Here is a 19755-nt window from a genome sequence, read left to right on the forward strand (position 1 = left end):
AGTCTCATGTGGTAGGAAGTCCAGCTGGCATTAACATCTCCTGGGTTCTGACTGGCATTTTGGACTGGCCAGTATGTATTTACTAGAAAGACTAACACATCACTTGATTGTACATCAGCGATTCTCAGCTGGGGTTGATTTTGCTCCCCGCCCAGGGGACATTTGTCAGTGTTTGGGTACATTTTTGTCACAATGCGGGAGGGAGTTGTTACTGGTGTCTGGGGGTAGAGACTAGGGGTGCTGCTGAGCATCTTAGCAGCGCAGGGCCGCCCCACAACAGAGTACTGTTCAGCCTGGGATGTCAGTAGTGTCGCGGTTGAGCAGCTGAGCGGGAGACGACGCTCCGTGGCAGGGCTCTGCAGCGTGTGTTACTCCTTACCAGCAACTGAGCAGCTTCTGGCAGAGAATATTTTTATTCCATGACCTAGAAGATAAGAGTTGGAAGCCACTAATTAAAATATGAATGGTGATCAAGGAGAGCTAGTACAGATAATCAGGGCCCAGGAAGAACAAAAGTCAAAATGATGTCAAGGAAATGACAGACAATGAAAAATTAGCTGCAACTATACAAACTAAAATGAAGCCTTCTGGATAAGCTCTTGGGCCTGGAGAAAAAGAAACCAGAAGGTAGGACATGAAGTTGGCTGTTAACATACATTAAAGTACGTATTTAATAATATATATTACACAGGTTACATAATTCAGAATTACATAATAAATACATTACGTACATTTATTGACACCAGTTGGTCATTAACATACAGTGTGCTGGACTCATTTGGGCTGATGGCATTTGTCCTGTAGATGAGGTCTACTCATGAAGATGAGGTGATGGCTGCTGCAGAGCAGCTGATCATATGTAGAGGGGACGGTATACACACCCTTTGAGACAAGGTCTTGCTGTTTCGCTCAGGCTGGAGTACAGTGGCACAATTCCGACTCACTGTAGGCTTGACTCCTAGCCTCAAGCAATCCTCCCATCTCAGTGTCCTGAGTAGCTGGGACCATAGGCATGTGCCACCACAGCCAGCTAATTTTTTGAATTTTTTTATAGAGACAGTGTCTCCTTAAGTTGTTCAGGCTTGTCTCAAACTCCTGGGCTCAAGCCATCCTCCCACCTTGGCCTCCCAAAGTGCTGGGATTACTCGCATGAGCCACCATACCCAGCCTGGGATTTGCATTAAAACCAGGAAGGGACCTCTGGAGCCCAAGAAGGCAGATCCTTTGAGTGTAAATTTAATTGGGAACACTAAATCATGCCTCGCAAATAACAGGCAGTAAGATAACAGCTCTGAGTTATAAACCAGATGAGGTTTTTTTCTCATGGCTCAGGATGTCCTAAATTGAAAAGGAATTCCAAAAAATTTGAAAGAAAAGCAGCTCTCTAGAATAAATGTCATTTCTCATAGGCATTTTTTTTTTTTCTTGAAATAGTTTATTTGATGTCTTTTATTCCATATATGAGGGTTTTCTGGCAAAACTTGAAAGGGGAATAGGAATAAGAGTAGCAAGAGGTTTTTCAAATGAGATATTTAAAATTTGAGTAACAATTCTGTAATATCCTCACTGCTCTTACACAATCACGTGCTGAATGACATCATCAAGTCAGTGATGGACTGCATATATGATGGTGCTCCCATAAGATTACAAATTTTGTAGAGACGGGATCTCACTATGTTGCCCAGGCTGGTCTTGAACTCCTGGCCTCAAGTGATCCTCCTGCCTTGGCCATCTCCCAAAGTGTTGGGATTAGTAGGTGTGAGCTGCCGTGTTCGGCCATAATACCGTGTTTACTGTACCTTTTCTATGTTAAGGTATGCTTAAATACACAAATACTACCACCGTTGTGTTACAACTGCCTATGGTATTTTGTGCAGTAGCGTGCTGTACAGTTTAGCCTAGGAGCAATAGGCTCTGCCATGTATGTAGCTTAGGTGTGTAAGCTACACTCTCTCAGTTTGTGTAAATATGTTCTATGATGTTCACACAACAAAATCACTTAACAGCACATCTCTATTGTTAAGTGATGCATAACTGTTTTTGACTTTTTTCGATAAATGACTTGATTGTTTTTTGTGTGCTTTTTTTTAGACGGAGTCTTGCTCTGTCACCCAGGCTGAAGTGTAGTGGTGGAATCTCGGCTCACTGCAAGCTCCGCCTACCGTGTACACACGATTCTCCTGCCTCAGCCTCCCGAGTAGCTGGGACTACAGGCGCCTGCCACCACGCCTGGCTAATTTTTTTATATTTTTAGTAGAGACGGGGTTTCACCATGTTAGCCAGGATGGTCTTAATCTCCTGACCTCGTGATCCGCCCGCCTCAGCCTCCCAAAGTGCTAGGATTACAGGCGTGAGCCACCACACCTGGCCCACACACAAGTATTTTTTTTAAGAAAAAGATAAAATGCTGTGAAAGTTACTTAAATGTTTGTCTCAGTTAAAGCCTTTTTTTCCCCCATTCATAACAGTGTGACTGGTGTCTTACCAATGTGACTTCCTCTGACTTATTAATGTTCACTCTTTGAGATGAAATTTAAAAGCTTTAATGGAAAAGTGTGTTTTTTGCTGTGAGAATTTGATTAACTCTCAATTCATTATTTCAGTACTCGGGTTTCATATTTTGCTGTTTTTGATGGACATGGAGGAATTCGAGCCTCAAAATTTGCCGCACAGAATTTGCATCAGAACTTAATCAGAAAATTTCCTAAAGGTGAGACTGAGAATGAAATCAGTTGATACTCATTTTGGTTATTGCTGTTTGGATGGCTGTATGAAGCAGTCAGATGTGTCATGTTGGCTTTAGCAGAGAATCATTGATGAGTCTTTTTTTTTTTTGAGATGGAGTCTCGCTCTGTCGCCCAGGCTGGAGTGTAGTGGCTGGATCCTGGCTCACTGCAAGCTCCGTCTCCCGGGTTCACGCCATTCTCCTGCCTCAGCCTCCCGAGTAGCTGGGACTACAGGCGCCCGCCACCTCGCCCGGCTAGTTTTTTTTTGTATTTTTTAGTAGAGACGGGGTTTCACCATGTTAGCCAGGATGGTCATTGATGAGTCTTAAAAGAGTGGTGCTGAAGCGGCCAGGCGCAGTGGTTCAAGCCTGTAATCCCAGCACTTTGGGAGGCCGAGACGGGCGGATCACGAGGTCAGGAGACCGAGACCATCCTGGCTAACACAGTGAAACCCTGTCTCTACTAAAAAAATACAAAAAACTAGCCGGGCGAAGTGGCGGGCGCCTGTAGTCCCAGCTACTCGGGAGGCTGAGGCAGGAGAATGGCGTAAACCCGGAGGCGGAGCTTGCAGTGAGCTGAGATCTGGCCACTGCACTCCAGCCTGGGCGACAGAGCGAGACTCCGTCTCAAAAAAAAAAAAAAAAAGAGTGGTGCTGGGGAGTGGACTCCAAGGCTTCCAGGCATAGCGGCCGTGCGGGGTGACTTCGGGTGGCACTTCTTATGATTCGGAGTGATAGGCACCTTTTGTGAATTGTCTTTGGGTTCAGTTAGTGTCTTGCCTTTATTAGAAAACTAGTAAAACCAACTTCAAATGGTACTGTGTTATATGTGAGGAAACAGAGATTGTTCTGGCTGGGCACGGTGGCTCACACAGCACTTTGGGAGGCCAAGGCCAGAAGATACCTCAAGCCCAGGAGTTTGAGACCAGCCTGGCAACATAGGGAGACTCCATCTCTACAAAAAAAACAAAAACAAAAACTAACTGGACATGGTGGTATGCACCTATGGTCCCTGCTGCTCAGGAGGCTGTGGTGGGAGGATTGTCTGAGCCCCAGGAGGTTGAGGCTGCGGCGAACCACAATTGTACCATTGCACTCCAGCCTGGGTGACAGAATGATACCCAGTCTCAGAAAAAAAAAATTTTTTTTTTTAAAGAAATAGGGATTGTTCTTAATCATGCTTAAAATAAATCAATTGATGTGGCCGGGCGCGATGGCTCAAGTCTGTAATCCCAGCACTTTGGGAGGCCGAGACGGGCGGATCACGAGGTCAGGAGATCAAGACCATCCTGGCTAACACAGTGAAACCCCGTCTCTACTAAAAAAATACAAAAAACTAGCCGGGCGAAGTGGCGGGCGCCTGTAGTCCCAGCTACTCGGGAGGCTGAGGCAGGAGAATGGCGTAAACCCGGGAGGCGGAGCTTGCAGTGAGCTGAGATCTGGCCACTGCACTCCAGCCTGGGCGACAGAGCGAGACTCCATCTCAAAAAAAAAAAAAAAAAGAGTGGTGCTGGGGAGTGGACTCCAAGGCTTCCAGGCATAGCGGCCGTGCGGGGTGACTTCGGGTGGCACTTCTTATGATTCGGAGTGATAGGCACCTTTTGTGAATTGTCTTTGGGTTCAGTTAGTGTCTTGCCTTTATTAGAAAACTAGTAAAACCAACTTCAAATGGTACTGTGTTATATGTGAGGAAACAGAGATTGTTCTGGCTGGGCACGGTGGCTCACACAGCACTTTGGGAGGCCAAGGCCAGAAGATACCTCAAGCCCAGGAGTTTGAGACCAGCCTGGCAACATAGGGAGACTCCATCTCTACAAAAAAAACAAAAACAAAAACTAACTGGACATGGTGGTATGCACCTATGGTCCCTGCTGCTCAGGAGGCTGTGGTGGGAGGATTGTCTGAGCCCCAGGAGGTTGAGGCTGCGGCGAACCACAATTGTACCATTGCACTCCAGCCTGGGTGACAGAATGATACCCAGTCTCAGAAAAAAAAAATTTTTTTTTTTAAAGAAATAGGGATTGTTCTTAATCATGCTTAAAATAAATCAATTGATGTGGCCGGGCGCGATGGCTCAAGTCTGTAATCCCAGCACTTTGGGAGGCCGAGACGGGCGGATCACGAGGTCAGGAGATCAAGACCATCCTGGCTAACACAGTGAAACCCCGTCTCTACTAAAAAATACAAAAAACTAGCTGGGCGAGGTGGCAGGCGCCTGTAGTCCCAGCTACTCGGGAGGCTGAGGCAGGAGAATGGCGTAAACCTGGGAGGCGGAGCTTGCAGTGAGCTGAGATCCGGCCACTGCACTCCAGCCTGGGCCACAGAGCGAGACTCCGTCTCAAAAAAAAAAAAAAAAAAAAAAATCGGGGGCCGGGCGCGGTGGCTCAAGCCTGTAATCCCAGCACTTTGGGAGGCCGAGACGGGCGGATCACGAGGTCAGGAGATCGAGACCATCCTGGCTAACACGGTGAAACCCCGTCTCTACTTAAAAAAATACAAAAAACTAGCCGGGCGACGAGGCGGGCGCCTGTAGTCCCAGCTACTCGGGAGGCTGAGGCAGGAGAATGGCGTGAACCCGGGAGGTGGAGCTTGCAGTGAGCTGAGATCCGGCCACTGCACTCCAGCCTGGGCGACAGAGCGAGACTCCGTCTAAAAAAAAAAAAAAAAATCAATTGATGTGCAGAAATTACAAAAACAAAATGGCCAGCCCTGGTGACTCAGGCCTATAATCCCAGCATTTGGGAGGCTGAGGCGGGTGGAACACGAGGTCAGGAGTTCGAGACCAGCCTGGCCAATGTGGTGAAACCCCGTCTCTACTAAAGATACAAAAATTAGGCTGGTGTGGTCGCGCACGCCTGTATTCCCAGTTACTCGGGAGGCTAAGGCAGAAGAATTGCTTGAACCTGGGAGGCGGAGGTTGCAGTGAGCTGAGATCGCGCCACTGTATTCCAGCCTGGTGACAGAACAAGACTCCGTCTCAAAAAAAAACAAAAAAAAAAACAAAATTACAGTGGGAGGAGGATCACCTTCCCTCCTTGAGAGATTGTTTTCTTTTGGCCCTTTTGTAACAGGAGATGTAATCAGTGTAGAGAAAACCGTGAAGAGATGCCTTTTGGACACTTTCAAGCATACAGATGAAGAGTTCCTTAAACAAGCTTCCAGCCAGTAAGTATAACTTGATGAAGAAGTTTGAGTGGACTGTTCGCTGTGTTTTTCTAAATGCATTTCAGTCTTCTGATGTGGTTTAACACTATTGCTCGCTGTCTGAAAAGTGCCTAGCACTCAGTAAGCCCTTATAACCATTAGCTAAATCTATCTAAAACAGAAAAAAGCAAGTATCAAGGAAATGGTCCATTTTGAAATATAAGATACTTCCCATTCAACTCTGGAAATGAGTCCCAAAGTGCTAGGCTGTTGGTGGTGACTGTGTTTCTGATGTGTTTCCCCCCAGGAAGCCGGCCTGGAAAGATGGGTCCACTGCCACGTGTGTTCTGGCTGTAGACAACATTCTTTATATTGCCAACCTCGGAGATAGTCGGGTATGTGGCTCTGGAGCCACCCACTTAGATGACAATACGTTGTATGGGGAAAAGACGTTGGCAAGTACTTGTTGAATAAGATTAAAATGATGATGTCTGGTTGAAACCTTTCTTCTCCCGGGGTTGCTGCAGAGTGTTCTGCTGCAGTTCAACTTCTGGGTAAGGGAACAGCAGCCCAGCTAGAGGCCATTTGTTCTCTGGGGAGACTTAACGCCCTGTGATAGACTTGTGCTTTAAAACCCAGATCCTGTCTTTTTTGTTTCTTTTTTCCTCCCGTGGTTTGTGTGTGTGATGCTGTGGATCAGAATGTAATCAGTATGTAAGTCGCCTAGATCTTCTTTTATTTCGTTTCTCTGACCTTAGACAGTAATGAATGAAAAGCTTTAACTCCTGCCTCTCAAAGTTACTGTGATTTCAGAGTAACTCGAAAGCTGTAGCTAGAAAATAACAGATGAGGTGCTGTTCATCCCCTGAGCCCAGTCCCCAGCTGAGGGAGAAAGCCCAGGATGGTGTTCCGAACTCTGGTGACGGTCATGGGGATGCTGTGAAGCCTAGAGGGTGCTGCTGTGGAAAGCTGGATGCAGACCCTGCCGCCTCTGTGTCAGGACCATACGTTCCGTTGCATTGCCACTTTTTCAACCGCCTTCCTTGCTCCTTCAGCTGTCACAGGAACCAAGTGACTGTCCACACTTAAGCAGCATCTTTAGACCCCTCCCCCTGATACTTTTAGGGGGATGATTCATCAAATACTAAGCGCTAGGGGTATAGCAGGGACTATAACAGATTACAGCCCCTGCCTGGTGGAGTTTATATTCTGGTGACCCTGTAGAAGACTGGCCCTAGCCCACATGTGTTTCGACAACATGACTTCAGAAATAGCAAGAGGAAAATTGGCAAAAAATAAAAAAAATAAAGACTTAGGAGTCAGACTCAAATTTGAATCCTGGCTCTGCTCTGTGACTTTATTGCATTACTTATTCTTCATGCCTCAGTGTCCTGTAAAACAGATACAATGAGCCTGGCAGGGGTAAGAACACCTGGAGGCACTAGTGTGGATGGCCTGCCTGGCACTCGGCCAGCATGCACAGCGCTTGCCCTCCTCTTTGCCTTCCATAGGCTCATGGACATGTCTCTGGCCTTGTAGACTCCAGGCCAAAAGGGACCTTGATACTTGTTGAATACTTCCTTTCATGTCACAAATGTGACAGCAGCCAGAGTGAACACTTGGCTGTATTTATTCGGCAGAGTTTGCACCAGAGTTGATAGCAAAACCAGGGGCGACTCTCTCCCTAACTCTTGTGTCTTTGACACTTCTTTGCTGCTTGATTCTCTGAACTTAGGTTTATCAGCAAGAGGCTGAATGTGAAACTCCATTGTTAACTGTTTTCTTCAACTGATACCTTTAGATGCTGGGCCCACTGAATTTCATGACTGTTATAATCTCCATCTTCCCAGGCAATCTTGTGTCGTTATAATGAGGAGAGTCAAAAACATGCAGCCTTAAGCCTCAGCAAAGAGCATAATCCAACTCAGTATGAAGAGCGGATGAGGATACAGAAGGCTGGAGGAAACGTCAGGTAACCAGGGGACTGAGAGGAGCTCATGGGAAGGAGGGCTGTTGGCTATAAAAGGATCCCAAGACCTTGAAGGAGTAGAACTTTCCCTGTTAGGCAGTCTTCAATGTGACGAGGCTCTGTCTGAGATCTAACACTGGTGACATAGGTGGATGACTGTTGTAGATTTCACACGTGTCCAAGTGGAAGGACTCTTGCCTGCCTACATTTGCAAAAGGACAAATTCATATTTACCGTTCACAGTGTTTTCTGTGCCTAGGGGGTTTCTTAAATACTGTCATTTGTCGTGGTGTCTGGCGCCGGTAATCCCAGCTACTTGGGAGGCTGAGGCAGGAGAATGGCATGAACCCGGGAGGCGGAGCTTGTAGTGAGCCAAAATCGCGCCACTGTACTCCAGCCTGAGCAACAGAGCGAGACTCCATCTCAAAAAAAAAAAACAAAAAAAGCACTGTCCTGTCACTTGTCGCACTGAATAAGTTACAGTTTTAGGTGAATTCTCCAGAGAGAAAATCTGAAGTAGTTAAGACAGGTTAAGTAATGTCTTTGGACTTCTTGGGAACAGCTGGCACAGAGGAACCTGTCTTACTTGGCTTTGTCTTTTGCAGTTTCGTTTCACTCTCTCTTTAAATCTTTGAAAACCATGTGTCTACTTTGGTTTTATTATCTGCTTCTATCCAAGGCAGCTAAAGGAGGGCATAAGTCTTTTCTTTAGAATTCCACTTCAAGAACATTGCATTATGAATTTGACCAGGAGTATTTTCTGGTTTATTGTACAGTTTGACTATTAAAATTTTATTTTCTGCCAGAGATAAGAGAGATGTCATCTCTTAGTATAAGACTGCACTTACCTATCCTTTGAAGTGTAGTTTCTCTTCTGTTGTTCATTTGGGGAAGCCTCTTTTATTGCTCTAGGCTGAATCTAGTCAGTGGTACAGGGAGGTTTCTGGAGAGTAGTTGGAACCCTTAGCATTTGTTCAAAAAGCTCCTGGATTAGTAAGAAGCAGTTTCATTCACGGTTGCTGCAGTTTGCATGAGCAGTGATGGGATTATAGGCCTGTTTTCAGGCCTCAAGCAGTGTTGTTTGCCCAGTTTTTGCCACCGTAACTACTGTCCTGGTAACTACTGTGGACAGTCGTGCCTGAGGATGTGACTCTTAACGTGAGTGTAAGCATCACCTCTTCTCCCCTTTCTTGTAAGTTTTACGTTTATTCTGCTTTTGCCTGAACTCCTTGAAAATAATTGGATACTGACAGTCCTATGGCTGAAAGTAAGGCCAGTTGTGCCTGAGGCCAGGGCTGGCTCCCCCACTCTCAGCTTTTATTATTAAATTTTTCAGACATACGGAAGAAACTTTACAATAGTAAAACAAACATTTCCAAATCTACTAGCAGTGAACATTGTGACATGTTTAGTCTGTATAGATGTGTGTCAGGTTGAGCTGTTTAAAAGTTGCAGATATGATGACATAACACCCTAAATACTTAAGCATGCACCTCCTGAAGATAAGGACGTTCTTGCCATAATTAATGAGAGTTTTCGCACCTAAGATAATAATATTTCCTTAGGTTATATTAGGTTATCTAATATCCTGTCCAAATTCTTATTTCCCGAGTTATCCCCAAAGTATCTTTGTTTCAAACCAGGGTCTAGTCAGCATTCATGTCTACCGTGGACTTGACTTGGCATTTCTTTTTTTTTTTTTTTTTTTTTTTTTTGAGAGAGAGAGTGTCTTGCTGTGTTGGCCAGAGTGCAGTGGCACGATCACAGCTCACTACAGCCTTGACCTCTGAGGCTTAAGCAATCCTCCAGCCTTGGCCTCTCAAGTAGCTGGGACCACAGGCATGTACCACTATGTCTGGCTATTTTTTTTATTTTTTGGTAGAGAGAGGGTCTCTGTCTCTGTTTTCTAAGCTGAGTTCAAGTGATCCTTCTGCCTTGGCCTCCCAGAGTGCAGGGATTACAGGTGTGCGCCACTGCACCCTGCCAAGACTAATTTCTTACCAGGCTTTGAACCATGTTACAGGCCAGCAGTTGTATAGAGTCACTAACATTCTGAACTTGTGTATTTTTTTTATGGTGTTATTTCCATATATTTCCTATAAACTGGAAGTTAGGTGTAAGGCCTTCTTTAGATTCAGATGAGATGTTTTATGGGGGATGCTGTATACTCAGCAGTCCTTCACTTTAGTAGGCACGTAATGTGACCCTTAAGTTGCCAAATCCCAGCACTTGGCTCCAGTGGTAACAACCAGATGCTCCTGTTACCTTGTGTCATCAGCAGGTAATCTGGGGAGGTTCACTGGTACCTTGTGAATATTCTGTTTCCTGTCAACCTTTCACCTAATGGTCTTAGCATCCCTAAATCATTATTTCATCAGGGATGTCAAAGATGATTTTCATATTCTGTGATTCCTTTCACATGTATTAGCGGGCATTCTATAAAGAAACTTCTTATTCATCATCAATAAGAGAACATCGTAGATTCTTCTAAAAAAGCAGAGTAAATGTTTCATTCTGTCCTTTACCAATTTGAAAGGAAGATAGTCACCTATAGTTGTGGAAATTAGTGTTTTTCTTTCACTCCTGTTTCTCTCCCTCCATCCTTCCTTTGTGAATCGCCGTGTGCCAATTGACTATTCAGTGTGTTGTAGTCACAGTCATAGTGTTTTCTGCTGCTCACTTTATTTCAGATATGACCAGTGGAAACTCCTGCTGGCTGGTTCCTGTGTCCTTTTCATATTAATGTTTCATATTGATGTTTAAGAACCAAAAACCAGGCCGGGTGCAGTGGCTCAGAGATCTGTAATCCCAGCACTTTGGAGGGCTGAAGTGGGTAGATGTCTTGAGCCTAGGAGTTCAAGACCAATTTGGCAACATTGGTGAAACCGCATCTCTACAAGAAATACAAAAAAAGAGAGAGAGAGAAATTAGCCAGGTGTGGTGGCACACACTTGTGGTCCTACTCAGGAGGCTGAGGTGGGAGGATTGCTTGAGCCTGGGAGGCGGAGGTTGCGGTGAGCAGAGATCATACCATTGCACTCAGGCTTGAGTAACAGAGCAAGACTCTTGTCTCAAAAAAAAAAATAAAAATAAAAAAATAAAAAATTATTTACATCAGTGTAGGGAATAAATTTTTTAAAAAAAGAACCCAAATCCATGTTCTTGGGTGCTCAGTTCAGTTGGATTGTCATTAGTTCTATGTCCACTCAAGACATACAGAACTAGGAAACATAACACATTTTAAATTGCAAGCTTGGAGTGCTATTTCTTACTCATATTTAACATTACAGAGTTTTCTCTTCTTTGGTTTAATATTTGTAGCTCATTTCTCTTAATGCTAGAAATCTTAGTTCTTAACAACAGTATATTTATTTGTTAAAATAGTTTCATAGTATCAAAATTATCACTACTAGGGGAGCAGAGGGCTCACACCTGTAATTCCAGTGCTTTGGGAAGCTGAGGCAGGAGGATCGCTCCATACCAGGAGTTTGAGAGCAGCCTGGGCAACGCAGTGAGACCTTATCTGTACAAAAAATAAAAATAGCACCAGGAGCCATTTCTGGTGGTATGCGCCTGTAGTCCCAGCCACTTGGGTGGCTGAGACAGGAGGGTCACTTGAGTCTAGGAGTTCTAGGATACAGTGAGCCATGATTGTGCCACTGCACTGCAACCTAGTTGACAGAGTGAGACCCTGCCTCAAAAAATAAAAATATCCTAACTTTAGTTTGTGTTCCTTGCTGTTCTCTTGTCCTTAGAATATACCTCACTAAAGCAGTACTGTTGGCACTGTGTGCAAAAATGAATTAACTATTTTTTACTGTGGTTATTTTGCCACTTTGGTTATTACTATTATTAGTTAGTTTTCTGTTTATTTTTACTCAGTTCATTGTTTTCAGTTTATCCAATTTATAAAGGGTTTCTTTCCCTTTATACATTACGGGAAGAAATGAGAACCCCTATGCATGACTGGTGGGAATGTGAAATGGTGTCCGCTATGGAAAACAGTATGGCAGTTCCTCAAACATTCAACAGAGTTAGCATATGATCTGCAGTTCCAGAGTTCAAAGCAGGGACACAAACAGATATTTGCACACCCATGTTCACAGCAACGTTATTCACCATGGGGAAGAGGGGGAAGCAGCCCAGATGTTCATTGACAGATGAATAGATAAGCAGCGTGTGAGATGTCTGTATAACAGAATATTATTTAACCTCAGAAAGGAAGGAAATTCTGACCCATGCTACAAAATGGATGAACCTGAGGACTTTATGCTAAGTAAAAGAAGCCAGATGCAAAAAGACAAACACTAGCATTTCACTCATAGGAGGTACCAGTCAAGTTCACAGAAAGTAGAATGGTGGTTCTGGGGGTGTGTGGGGGATGAACTGTGGGGTTAGTGTTTAATGGGAACAATCTCAGTTGGGGGATGAACTGTGGGGTTAGTGTTTAATGGGAACAATCTCAGTTGGGGGATGAACTGTGGGGTTAGTGTTTAATGGGAACAATCTCAGTTTGGGAAGACAGAAAAAGTTCTGGGGATGGATGGTGGTGCTGATAACACAACAGTGTGAATATATTTAATGCTGCTGAACTGTACACTTAAAAATGGTTAAGATGGGCTGGGCGCGGTGGCTCAAGCCTGTAATCCCAGCACTTTGGGAGGCCGAGACGGGCGGATCACGAGGTCAGGAGATCGAGACCATCCTGGCGAACACGGTGAAACCCCGTCTCTACTAAAAAAATACAAAAAAACTAGCCGGGCGAGGTGGTGGGCGCCTGTAGTCCCAGCCACTCGGGAGGCTGAGGCAGGAGAATGGCATAAACCCGGGAGGCGGAGCTTGCAGTGAGCTGAGATCCGGCCACTGCACTCCAGCCTGGGCGGCAGAGCGAGACTCTGTCTCAAAAAAAAAAAAAAAAAAAAAGGTTAAGATGGTAAATTTCATGTATATTTTACCATAATAAAAACGAATGAAAAACTCCCTATTGCATCCTTCAAAATCTAAATTGAGTAAAAAGACATTTATAGATATCATGCTTTCATCCCTGTCCCCTTCATCTTATTTCTTGATTCTTTCCAGTATTTCTTAACAAAAATATGTAAATCTTTGTGCATTCTTATTTTTTTCTGCTTTCTTCCATTGAAGTAGCTATGTAGCAGTGAATTTTTCTGAGAAGATTAAGACAAGTTTTATTTTTATTTTACAAGGAAGGCAGCTGAACAGATGGGAAGTTTACATACAGCATTTAAATGTAAATGTCAGTACTGTGTGCCTAGAACTTGATCAAGTGCAGGCCTCTCGCAACTAAAAGTAACTGTTGTAGCATTGTACCTTTGGTTGTCTTTGTAGCACTCATTGTATGAATACGTTGGATTTAGGCATCCACCAGTCTTTGGATGGTCAGGAGATGGAGCTTCCTCCTCCCAACCTTAACTTTGCAAACATCACTTGTGGATAGTCTATTGAGACCAACTGTGTCTTGCTTTTACTGACATGCAAGAGGAGCTGAAGTCCAAGCAGCTTCCAGCTGCTTTAGCAGCCAGATTAGCCTTAAACACACAAGTAGTAGGATGTCTCAGTCTCTCTCTCTCTCTAGAGAAAGAATTAGAACAGAAAATATCAACAAAAATAGCTAAGATCTGAAGACGCTGTTGAACAGCTTGTCAAACAGTAGGAAAACAGTTTTCTGGTTGGCAAAAAACAGAGAAGAGAAATAAAGCAGCACAAAGCAAAAGTTGGAAGTGCATAAGGGCAGGAGGACAGTCCTAATGAGGGCTGGTACCAAGGGACAGGCAGATTGGCATGGTAGGCTGAGACTTAAAATGCCACTACTTGGCTGGGCACGGTGGCTCATGCCTGTAATCCCAGCACTTTGGGAGGCCAAGGTGGGTGGATCACGAGGTCAGGAGTTGAAGACCAGCCGGGCCGAGATGGTGAAACCCCATCTCTACTAAAAATACAAAAATTAACCGGTGTGGTGGCAGGCGCCTGTAATCCCAGCTACTCAGGAGGCTGAGGCAGGAGGAACACTTGAACCCAGGCAGCAGAGTTGCAATGAAACGAGATTGCGCCACTGCACTCCAGCCTGGGCGATAGAGTGAGACTGTCTCAAAAAAAAAAAAAGCCACTACTTGTTAAGTGTTCTAATTACGGGGCTGGGGGGAAACTGAGGGAAGGGGAAAGAGAATGAACTTTGGGCAGTTTGTTTGAACTTTGAAAACTGGGCAATGGGGGAGAACCTGCTGTGAAACAGCTTTCTATTGTGTCTATAGTAGTGCAGACTTTCTAAGAAATGAACATGGATAGAGTATGTATTGGTGGCATGTGCCTGCAGTCCCAGCCACTTGGAGGCTGAGGCAGGAGGATCGTTTGAGTCCAGGAGCTTGAAGCTATAATGCGCCACCATGTCTGTGAATAGCCACTGCACTCCAGTCTGGGCAACATTGCAGGACCCTTTCTCTTCAAAACAGAGAAGAGTTCTGGTGAAATGGATAAAGCAGACTGGAAAGGACGAAGCCTGTGTCTCTGGGGCTGAGTCCCGACCAGCCTCATCAGTGGTGATCCTTTTGAAGTTGTACCAACAGTTTCCAAAGTAGACGTGGCATGGATTTACCCTTGTGTGATGCTCGATCTCAGAGTTGGGACTCTGTGATTGGCCTTTGTTGAACTGACAGGTTTTGAATGTGCACATCTATGTAGGACATTGCATTGGGTGTAGGCATAGTGCCAGGGCAGCTTGCTGCATCATTACCAAACGCTTTTCCTGGGATCCATCATTCTGTCCATGTGCTTTCTCCTGTTACTCTAGCAGTTCAGTGAATGTAAGATTACTACTCTGTACGTGGAACTTTGAAAACAAGAATGAGGCCACATTATACCTGTAATCTCAGCACTTTGGGAGGCTAAGGTGGGAGGATTGCTTGAGGTCAATTGTTTAAGGACCAGCCTGGGCAACAGCCCATCTGTACAAAAAAAAAGATTTTTTTAATTACCTGGACTTGGTGGCACCTGTAGTTCTAGCTACTCAGGAGGCTGAGGTGGGAGGATCACTTGAGCCCAGTGAGCGATTGCACCACTGCCCTCCAGCCTGGGCAACAGAGGGAGACACTGTCTCTCTTAAAAAAAAAAAAAAAAAGTAGAGAATGAGAGATGGCAGTTCCGGTGCTGCTCATATTTTCCTTCTTTAGACTTAGGAGTTGTTTCACATTTTCTGTACTGTGTTGTGCGGTACCAGAAGTTGCTGGTGGCTACTTGGGCTTCTGAGACCTGCCGTGGCAGAGGTGGTTATTATAATCTTAATCTTGTTGAAACAGGATGGGTTTATGACTGGAATGCGGGGAATCCACACCAGCCACCCTTTCACCTGGTCATGGGAGAGTGCTTTGTTGGATTTTCATAGTACTTCACTGTGAGCTGCTTCCTGAACTGGCAGTCTTAAGGCCAAGTGCCCCCACCCATCTTCAGTCCACAGCTCTTCCCCTGTGCACTCTGTTTCCTCTTGCTGTTTAACAGTTTGTATCCTAGAAGATCACTAGGCTTTTTGCAGATACCAGCAGAAGTCTTTGAAGAAGAAAAAATATGTTTGTTCTGGATACTGAACTGTGAGCCACTGAGAGGGTAACTGGGGCCCAGAGAAGGGCCAGGCTGAATTCTGCCTTTAGGACAGCAGCCCAGGAAGCATTTCCTACCATGTGCATCCATCTGCACCGCATCTTCTGAACTTGGTCCATGGAGCCCTGTGGTGATCCTAAACACCCACGCACAGCTGTGGCATTTGTGGAGTGCCCTCTCGCACTTTTGAGTATGGTTCTCTTCCCTCCCTTTACAAACAAGGGCCTGAAGGGTAGAGAGCTTGCAGCTGCTTAAGGCAACAGTGCTATAGCCCAGACCAGAATTGTTCTTTGGGGCAGTAGGCTCCCCCAAATGGTTTTTCCTTGGCAGTAGGACTGTCCCTTAGATGTCTCTTCCCATTTGTACATCACTGCCCCATCTCCTCCATATCCCCTTACCTAAAAATAGAGTGGGTGAAACTATGGTGCTATGCAGGACACTCTCATTTATATGAACGTTAAACCATCCCTGTACTTTGATGCAAAGGACATGTGCTCCACAGTCCAGGAATAGCCACTCTCAGGGATTTTCCAAATCTAATTAGATTGAAATGCAAAATATCCCTCTGTTCTAGCTATTGTTAACCCTCACTGCATGTGGGAAACACTCAAGGAGCTTTAAGATACAAAAACACTACTAGGCTCCCCTACCCAGTCCAGTCAAATCCAATACTGGACTTTGGACCTAGGTGCGTGATGAGAACTGCTGAGTCCTGTCGAAGGTTAAGCTGGGCAGTACTGCTTGGCAGCCACTGGAGGTGCTGTTCCCACCCATGTGCAGCTGGGCAGGGTCCCTACCCCAGGGCAGCAGTTAATGGCCTAGACACCCCTGCATATTGGAGACCAAGAAATGTCAGTACTGGTTAATAATGTGAATTCCACAGTCTGTATCTTTCACACTTTCATTCTCTGCTTTTAAGATGAGATTCTAAGTACTGTGGACCCATAATCTGTCAGGTAGAGTCTGAAATGTTTTTCCTCTCATTTTAGGGATGGGCGTGTTTTGGGCGTGCTAGAGGTGTCTCGCTCCATTGGGGATGGGCAGTACAAGCGCTGCGGTGTCACGTCTGTGCCCGACATCAGACGCTGCCAGCTGACCCCCAATGACAGGTAAAAGGGCCCTATCAGAGGCCTAGGTGTGCGTGCACGTGGCTTTATTTCTTTTCCTCACTTCTTCCAATTTGTATCAAGCCTTTGTTGGAGGGAAGGTGTCCGTGGTGCTAGGCCCTGGGGGTGCAGAGATAAACAATGTGGTTTCTGCTGGGGAACACACTTGGGGATGGGCAGCTGCAGTCCAGTGTGTCCTAGGCATGTGCCGTGTGCTGGGGTCTTTAGCAGTAGGGGAAGGGGGGTATCCCTGTCGGAGAGAGGAGAAGGGCCTTCCTGACAGAGGTTCGGAACACACACTGAGGCATTAACATATGACAGTGTGAAAGCTTGGCCAGACCGGCGCTTGGAGGACTGAGGAAGTGGTGGGAAAGTGATAGCAGGGTACTTCAGGGGCAGATCCTGAAGGCCCTCAGTCCCATGCTGGAGAGTTTGAATTTTAATTGTTCATTGGTAGAGAATCATAGGAGGTTTTTGCACAGAGCCAGGATTGGTTGAGAAAGAGACTGTTCACTTGTTCGTCTCCTGTTCTCTATGCCTAAACATATGGCACCATGCCGGCCGAGGGCAAGGCCTCAACAGTGAAAGATGGTTCAAGATGCTATTTTGGAGCTAGGGAGGCCCATGAGCAGCGGTGCAGCAACCCTGGCCTGATGGTGAGGGCGGAACTAAGGTAGTAACAGGAGGTGGACAAGGAAAGCTCCCGGAAGCAGAATTCACAGCACTGAGTTGATGAGGGAAGGCGAGAGACTAGTGGCACTGTGGCGGGGTGGTTCTCTGAGTCCTGCCCCAGTGCTATGGATGAAGAGCACGTGCCTTGCTTTGGCACTCGCCTGCTTGGCCTTGTCTCAAGCCACTGCCCCATTCTCCACATCTGCCTTCAGTGTGTTTGTTATGTTCTCACATACCCCGGGGTCCTCCATCACCTTTCCAGCAGTCGCCGCCTCTGGTTTTCTGAATGATGCACCTTATCTTTGCTTCCTAGCTCCCCTTCCTGGGTTGTAATCGTGGGTCTGTGTGATTGGTTATTCAGGGTCTGACTTTCAGGACACTGGAAGGGGCGGGAGCCTGCCAGGACTAGGCCCCACTGTGTTCTTAGCATGTAGCATGGAGGACATGCTCAGCAAATAGTGGCTGAGTGAAAGCCTAGTCAAAAGAGGAAAACAGGCTGGGTGTGGTGGCTCACGCCTGTAATCCCAACACTTTGGGAGGCAGAGGTGGGTGGATCACCTGTGGTCAGGAGTTCAAGGCCAGCCTGGCCAACATGGCAAAACCCCGTCTCTACTAAAAATACAAAAATTAGCCAGGCTTGGTGGTGGACACCTGTCATCCCAGCCACTCAGAAGACGGAGGCAGGAGAATCACTTGAACCCGGGAGGCAGAGGTTACATTAGTGAGTCGAGATCGTGCCACTGCACTCTAGGCGACAAGAGTGAAGTCCGTCTCAACAACAACAGAAAGGAAAACAGACACAGATATTACAGTGAGAAAAGGAACGTGGCTTATACTGTAAAGCCATAGGGAAGCATATTCCCCACCCCCAATACTGGGAGAACTAGAACTGTCAAATGGAATCCATTGGCGTTCAGAAAGATTCCAGGGGCAGTCTAGAGGGGCTTGATTCAGAAAGGGAGAACATGTGGTTTTCAAACACAGAAACACACACAGCTACCCCTTGTTGGGCCTTGGACTGGCATGCAGCCCCCAGGGTGTGCATTGTGTGCCCAAGGATGTTTCACCGAGGCCAGGCTCATTCTCAACTTTATGTCTGGAAGTGGGGGAAGGCCTATGGTATTATAAACTCTTGTATATTTACCATAACACCCATGTTTTTATTCAGTGATTTTTCTTGTGTTTGTCTAAGAAAGTATAGGACCTAATGTTTGAAGTAATAATGCTGTTAATTGGTGAACAGAAAGATAGTCTCAGTTTTGATGTATAAAATCCTATCCACAAATACTTGTAAGAAGTTTAAACCTTTGTCTCAGAAGTTGAAACCTTTGTCTCAGAAATTAAGTGGGTTTAAACAGATCTTAGCCTGGCCAGGTGCAGTGGCTCATACCTGTAATCCTAGCACTTTGGGAGGCTAAGGCAGGTGGAATACCTGAGGTCAGGAGTTTGAGACCAGCCTGGCCAACATGGTGAGACCGTGTCTACTAAAAATACAAAAAATTAGCCGGGCGTGGTGGCGGGTGCCTATAATCCCAGCTACTCAGGAGACTGAGGCAGGAGAATAGCTTAAACGGGGAAAGTGGAGGTTGCAGTGAGCCAAGATTGCGCCATTGCACTCCAGCCTAGGCAACGAGTGAAACTCCATCTCAAAAAAAAAAAAAAAAACCTTAGCCTTTGAATAGTTGGACAAATATTTATCTCCATCTCCAGGCCTTTTTTTTTTTTTTTTTTTTTTTTTGGTTGGACCTAAAACCCATTTATATTTCTCCCTGGTGTTGTAGGTTCATTTTGTTGGCCTGTGATGGGCTCTTCAAGGTCTTTACCCCAGAAGAAGCCGTGAACTTCATCTTGTCCTGTCTCGAGGTGAGAAATCTCACATGGGAGTGGTGGTTGTCCCAACTGTGTCTTAGTTTTCAGAGAAGTATAAGTCCTGAGACCCCACGTCCTCCCATTGTGGAACAGCCCTTGCGCCCTTTTTCCAGTGTGAACTCTGCCTGCTGACTCACTAGTCAGTTTGTCCTGCCAGCCCTGATGGAGACCAGAGCAGCTCCTCTTCCTGGCAGTAGTGTCTCAGGAAAGTGACAGGGTGCAGGGTCACCCCATTCACTCATTCCCTTTGTCATCTGGTAGGATGAGAAGATCCAGACCCGGGAAGGGAAGTCCGCAGTCGATGCCCGCTACGAAGCAGCCTGCAACAGGCTGGCCAACAAGGCGGTGCAGCGGGGCTCAGCCGACAACGTCACCGTGATGGTGGTGCGGATAGGGCACTGAGTGGTGGTGCGCGGCTAGGAGCACGCATGGTGTTGACTTAAAAGGTTAATTTTGTGTGTGTGCACATTGTGTGTTTTGTGTACTCCTGTGGGACTCCCATGGTTGTAAATAAAGGTTTCTTTTTTTTTTCCTAGTCTTTTGAGTTACTACACTGTGAACACCTGTTGACCCTTCCGCGATTGTGTTTGCTTTTGAATATGCTGTCTTTCCTTGTTAAAACCATTATAGGCATCTTGGACTGGCTCAGAGTGGCCTGC

The 19755-nt window shown here is 45.8% G+C and overlaps 1 protein-coding gene across 2 annotated transcripts in view; it reads left to right on the forward strand.

Annotated features, from left to right (window-relative positions):
* Positions 1 to 19632, forward strand: part of ILKAP (ILK associated serine/threonine phosphatase) — a 35383-nt gene extending 15751 nt beyond the window's left edge. For both annotated transcript variants that reach the window (XM_033229678.1, XM_033229679.1), the window contains exons 6-12: positions 2604 to 2710; positions 5797 to 5890; positions 6177 to 6264; positions 7720 to 7841; positions 16439 to 16558; positions 19009 to 19090; positions 19358 to 19632. In XM_033229678.1, coding sequence (XP_033085569.1) covers positions 2604 to 2710; positions 5797 to 5890; positions 6177 to 6264; positions 7720 to 7841; positions 16439 to 16558; positions 19009 to 19090; positions 19358 to 19498 — 754 coding nt within the window. In that variant the 3' untranslated portion in view covers positions 19499 to 19632. The remainder of the gene's footprint in view (positions 1 to 2603; positions 2711 to 5796; positions 5891 to 6176; positions 6265 to 7719; positions 7842 to 16438; positions 16559 to 19008; positions 19091 to 19357) is intronic.
* Positions 19633 to 19755: the final 123 nt, after the last annotated feature.

This window comes from Trachypithecus francoisi, unplaced genomic scaffold, assembly GCF_009764315.1.
Source record: "Trachypithecus francoisi isolate TF-2019V2 unplaced genomic scaffold, Tfra_2.0 Lachesis_group13, whole genome shotgun sequence".
In the NCBI taxonomy this organism is placed as follows: Eukaryota; Metazoa; Chordata; class Mammalia; order Primates; family Cercopithecidae; genus Trachypithecus; species Trachypithecus francoisi.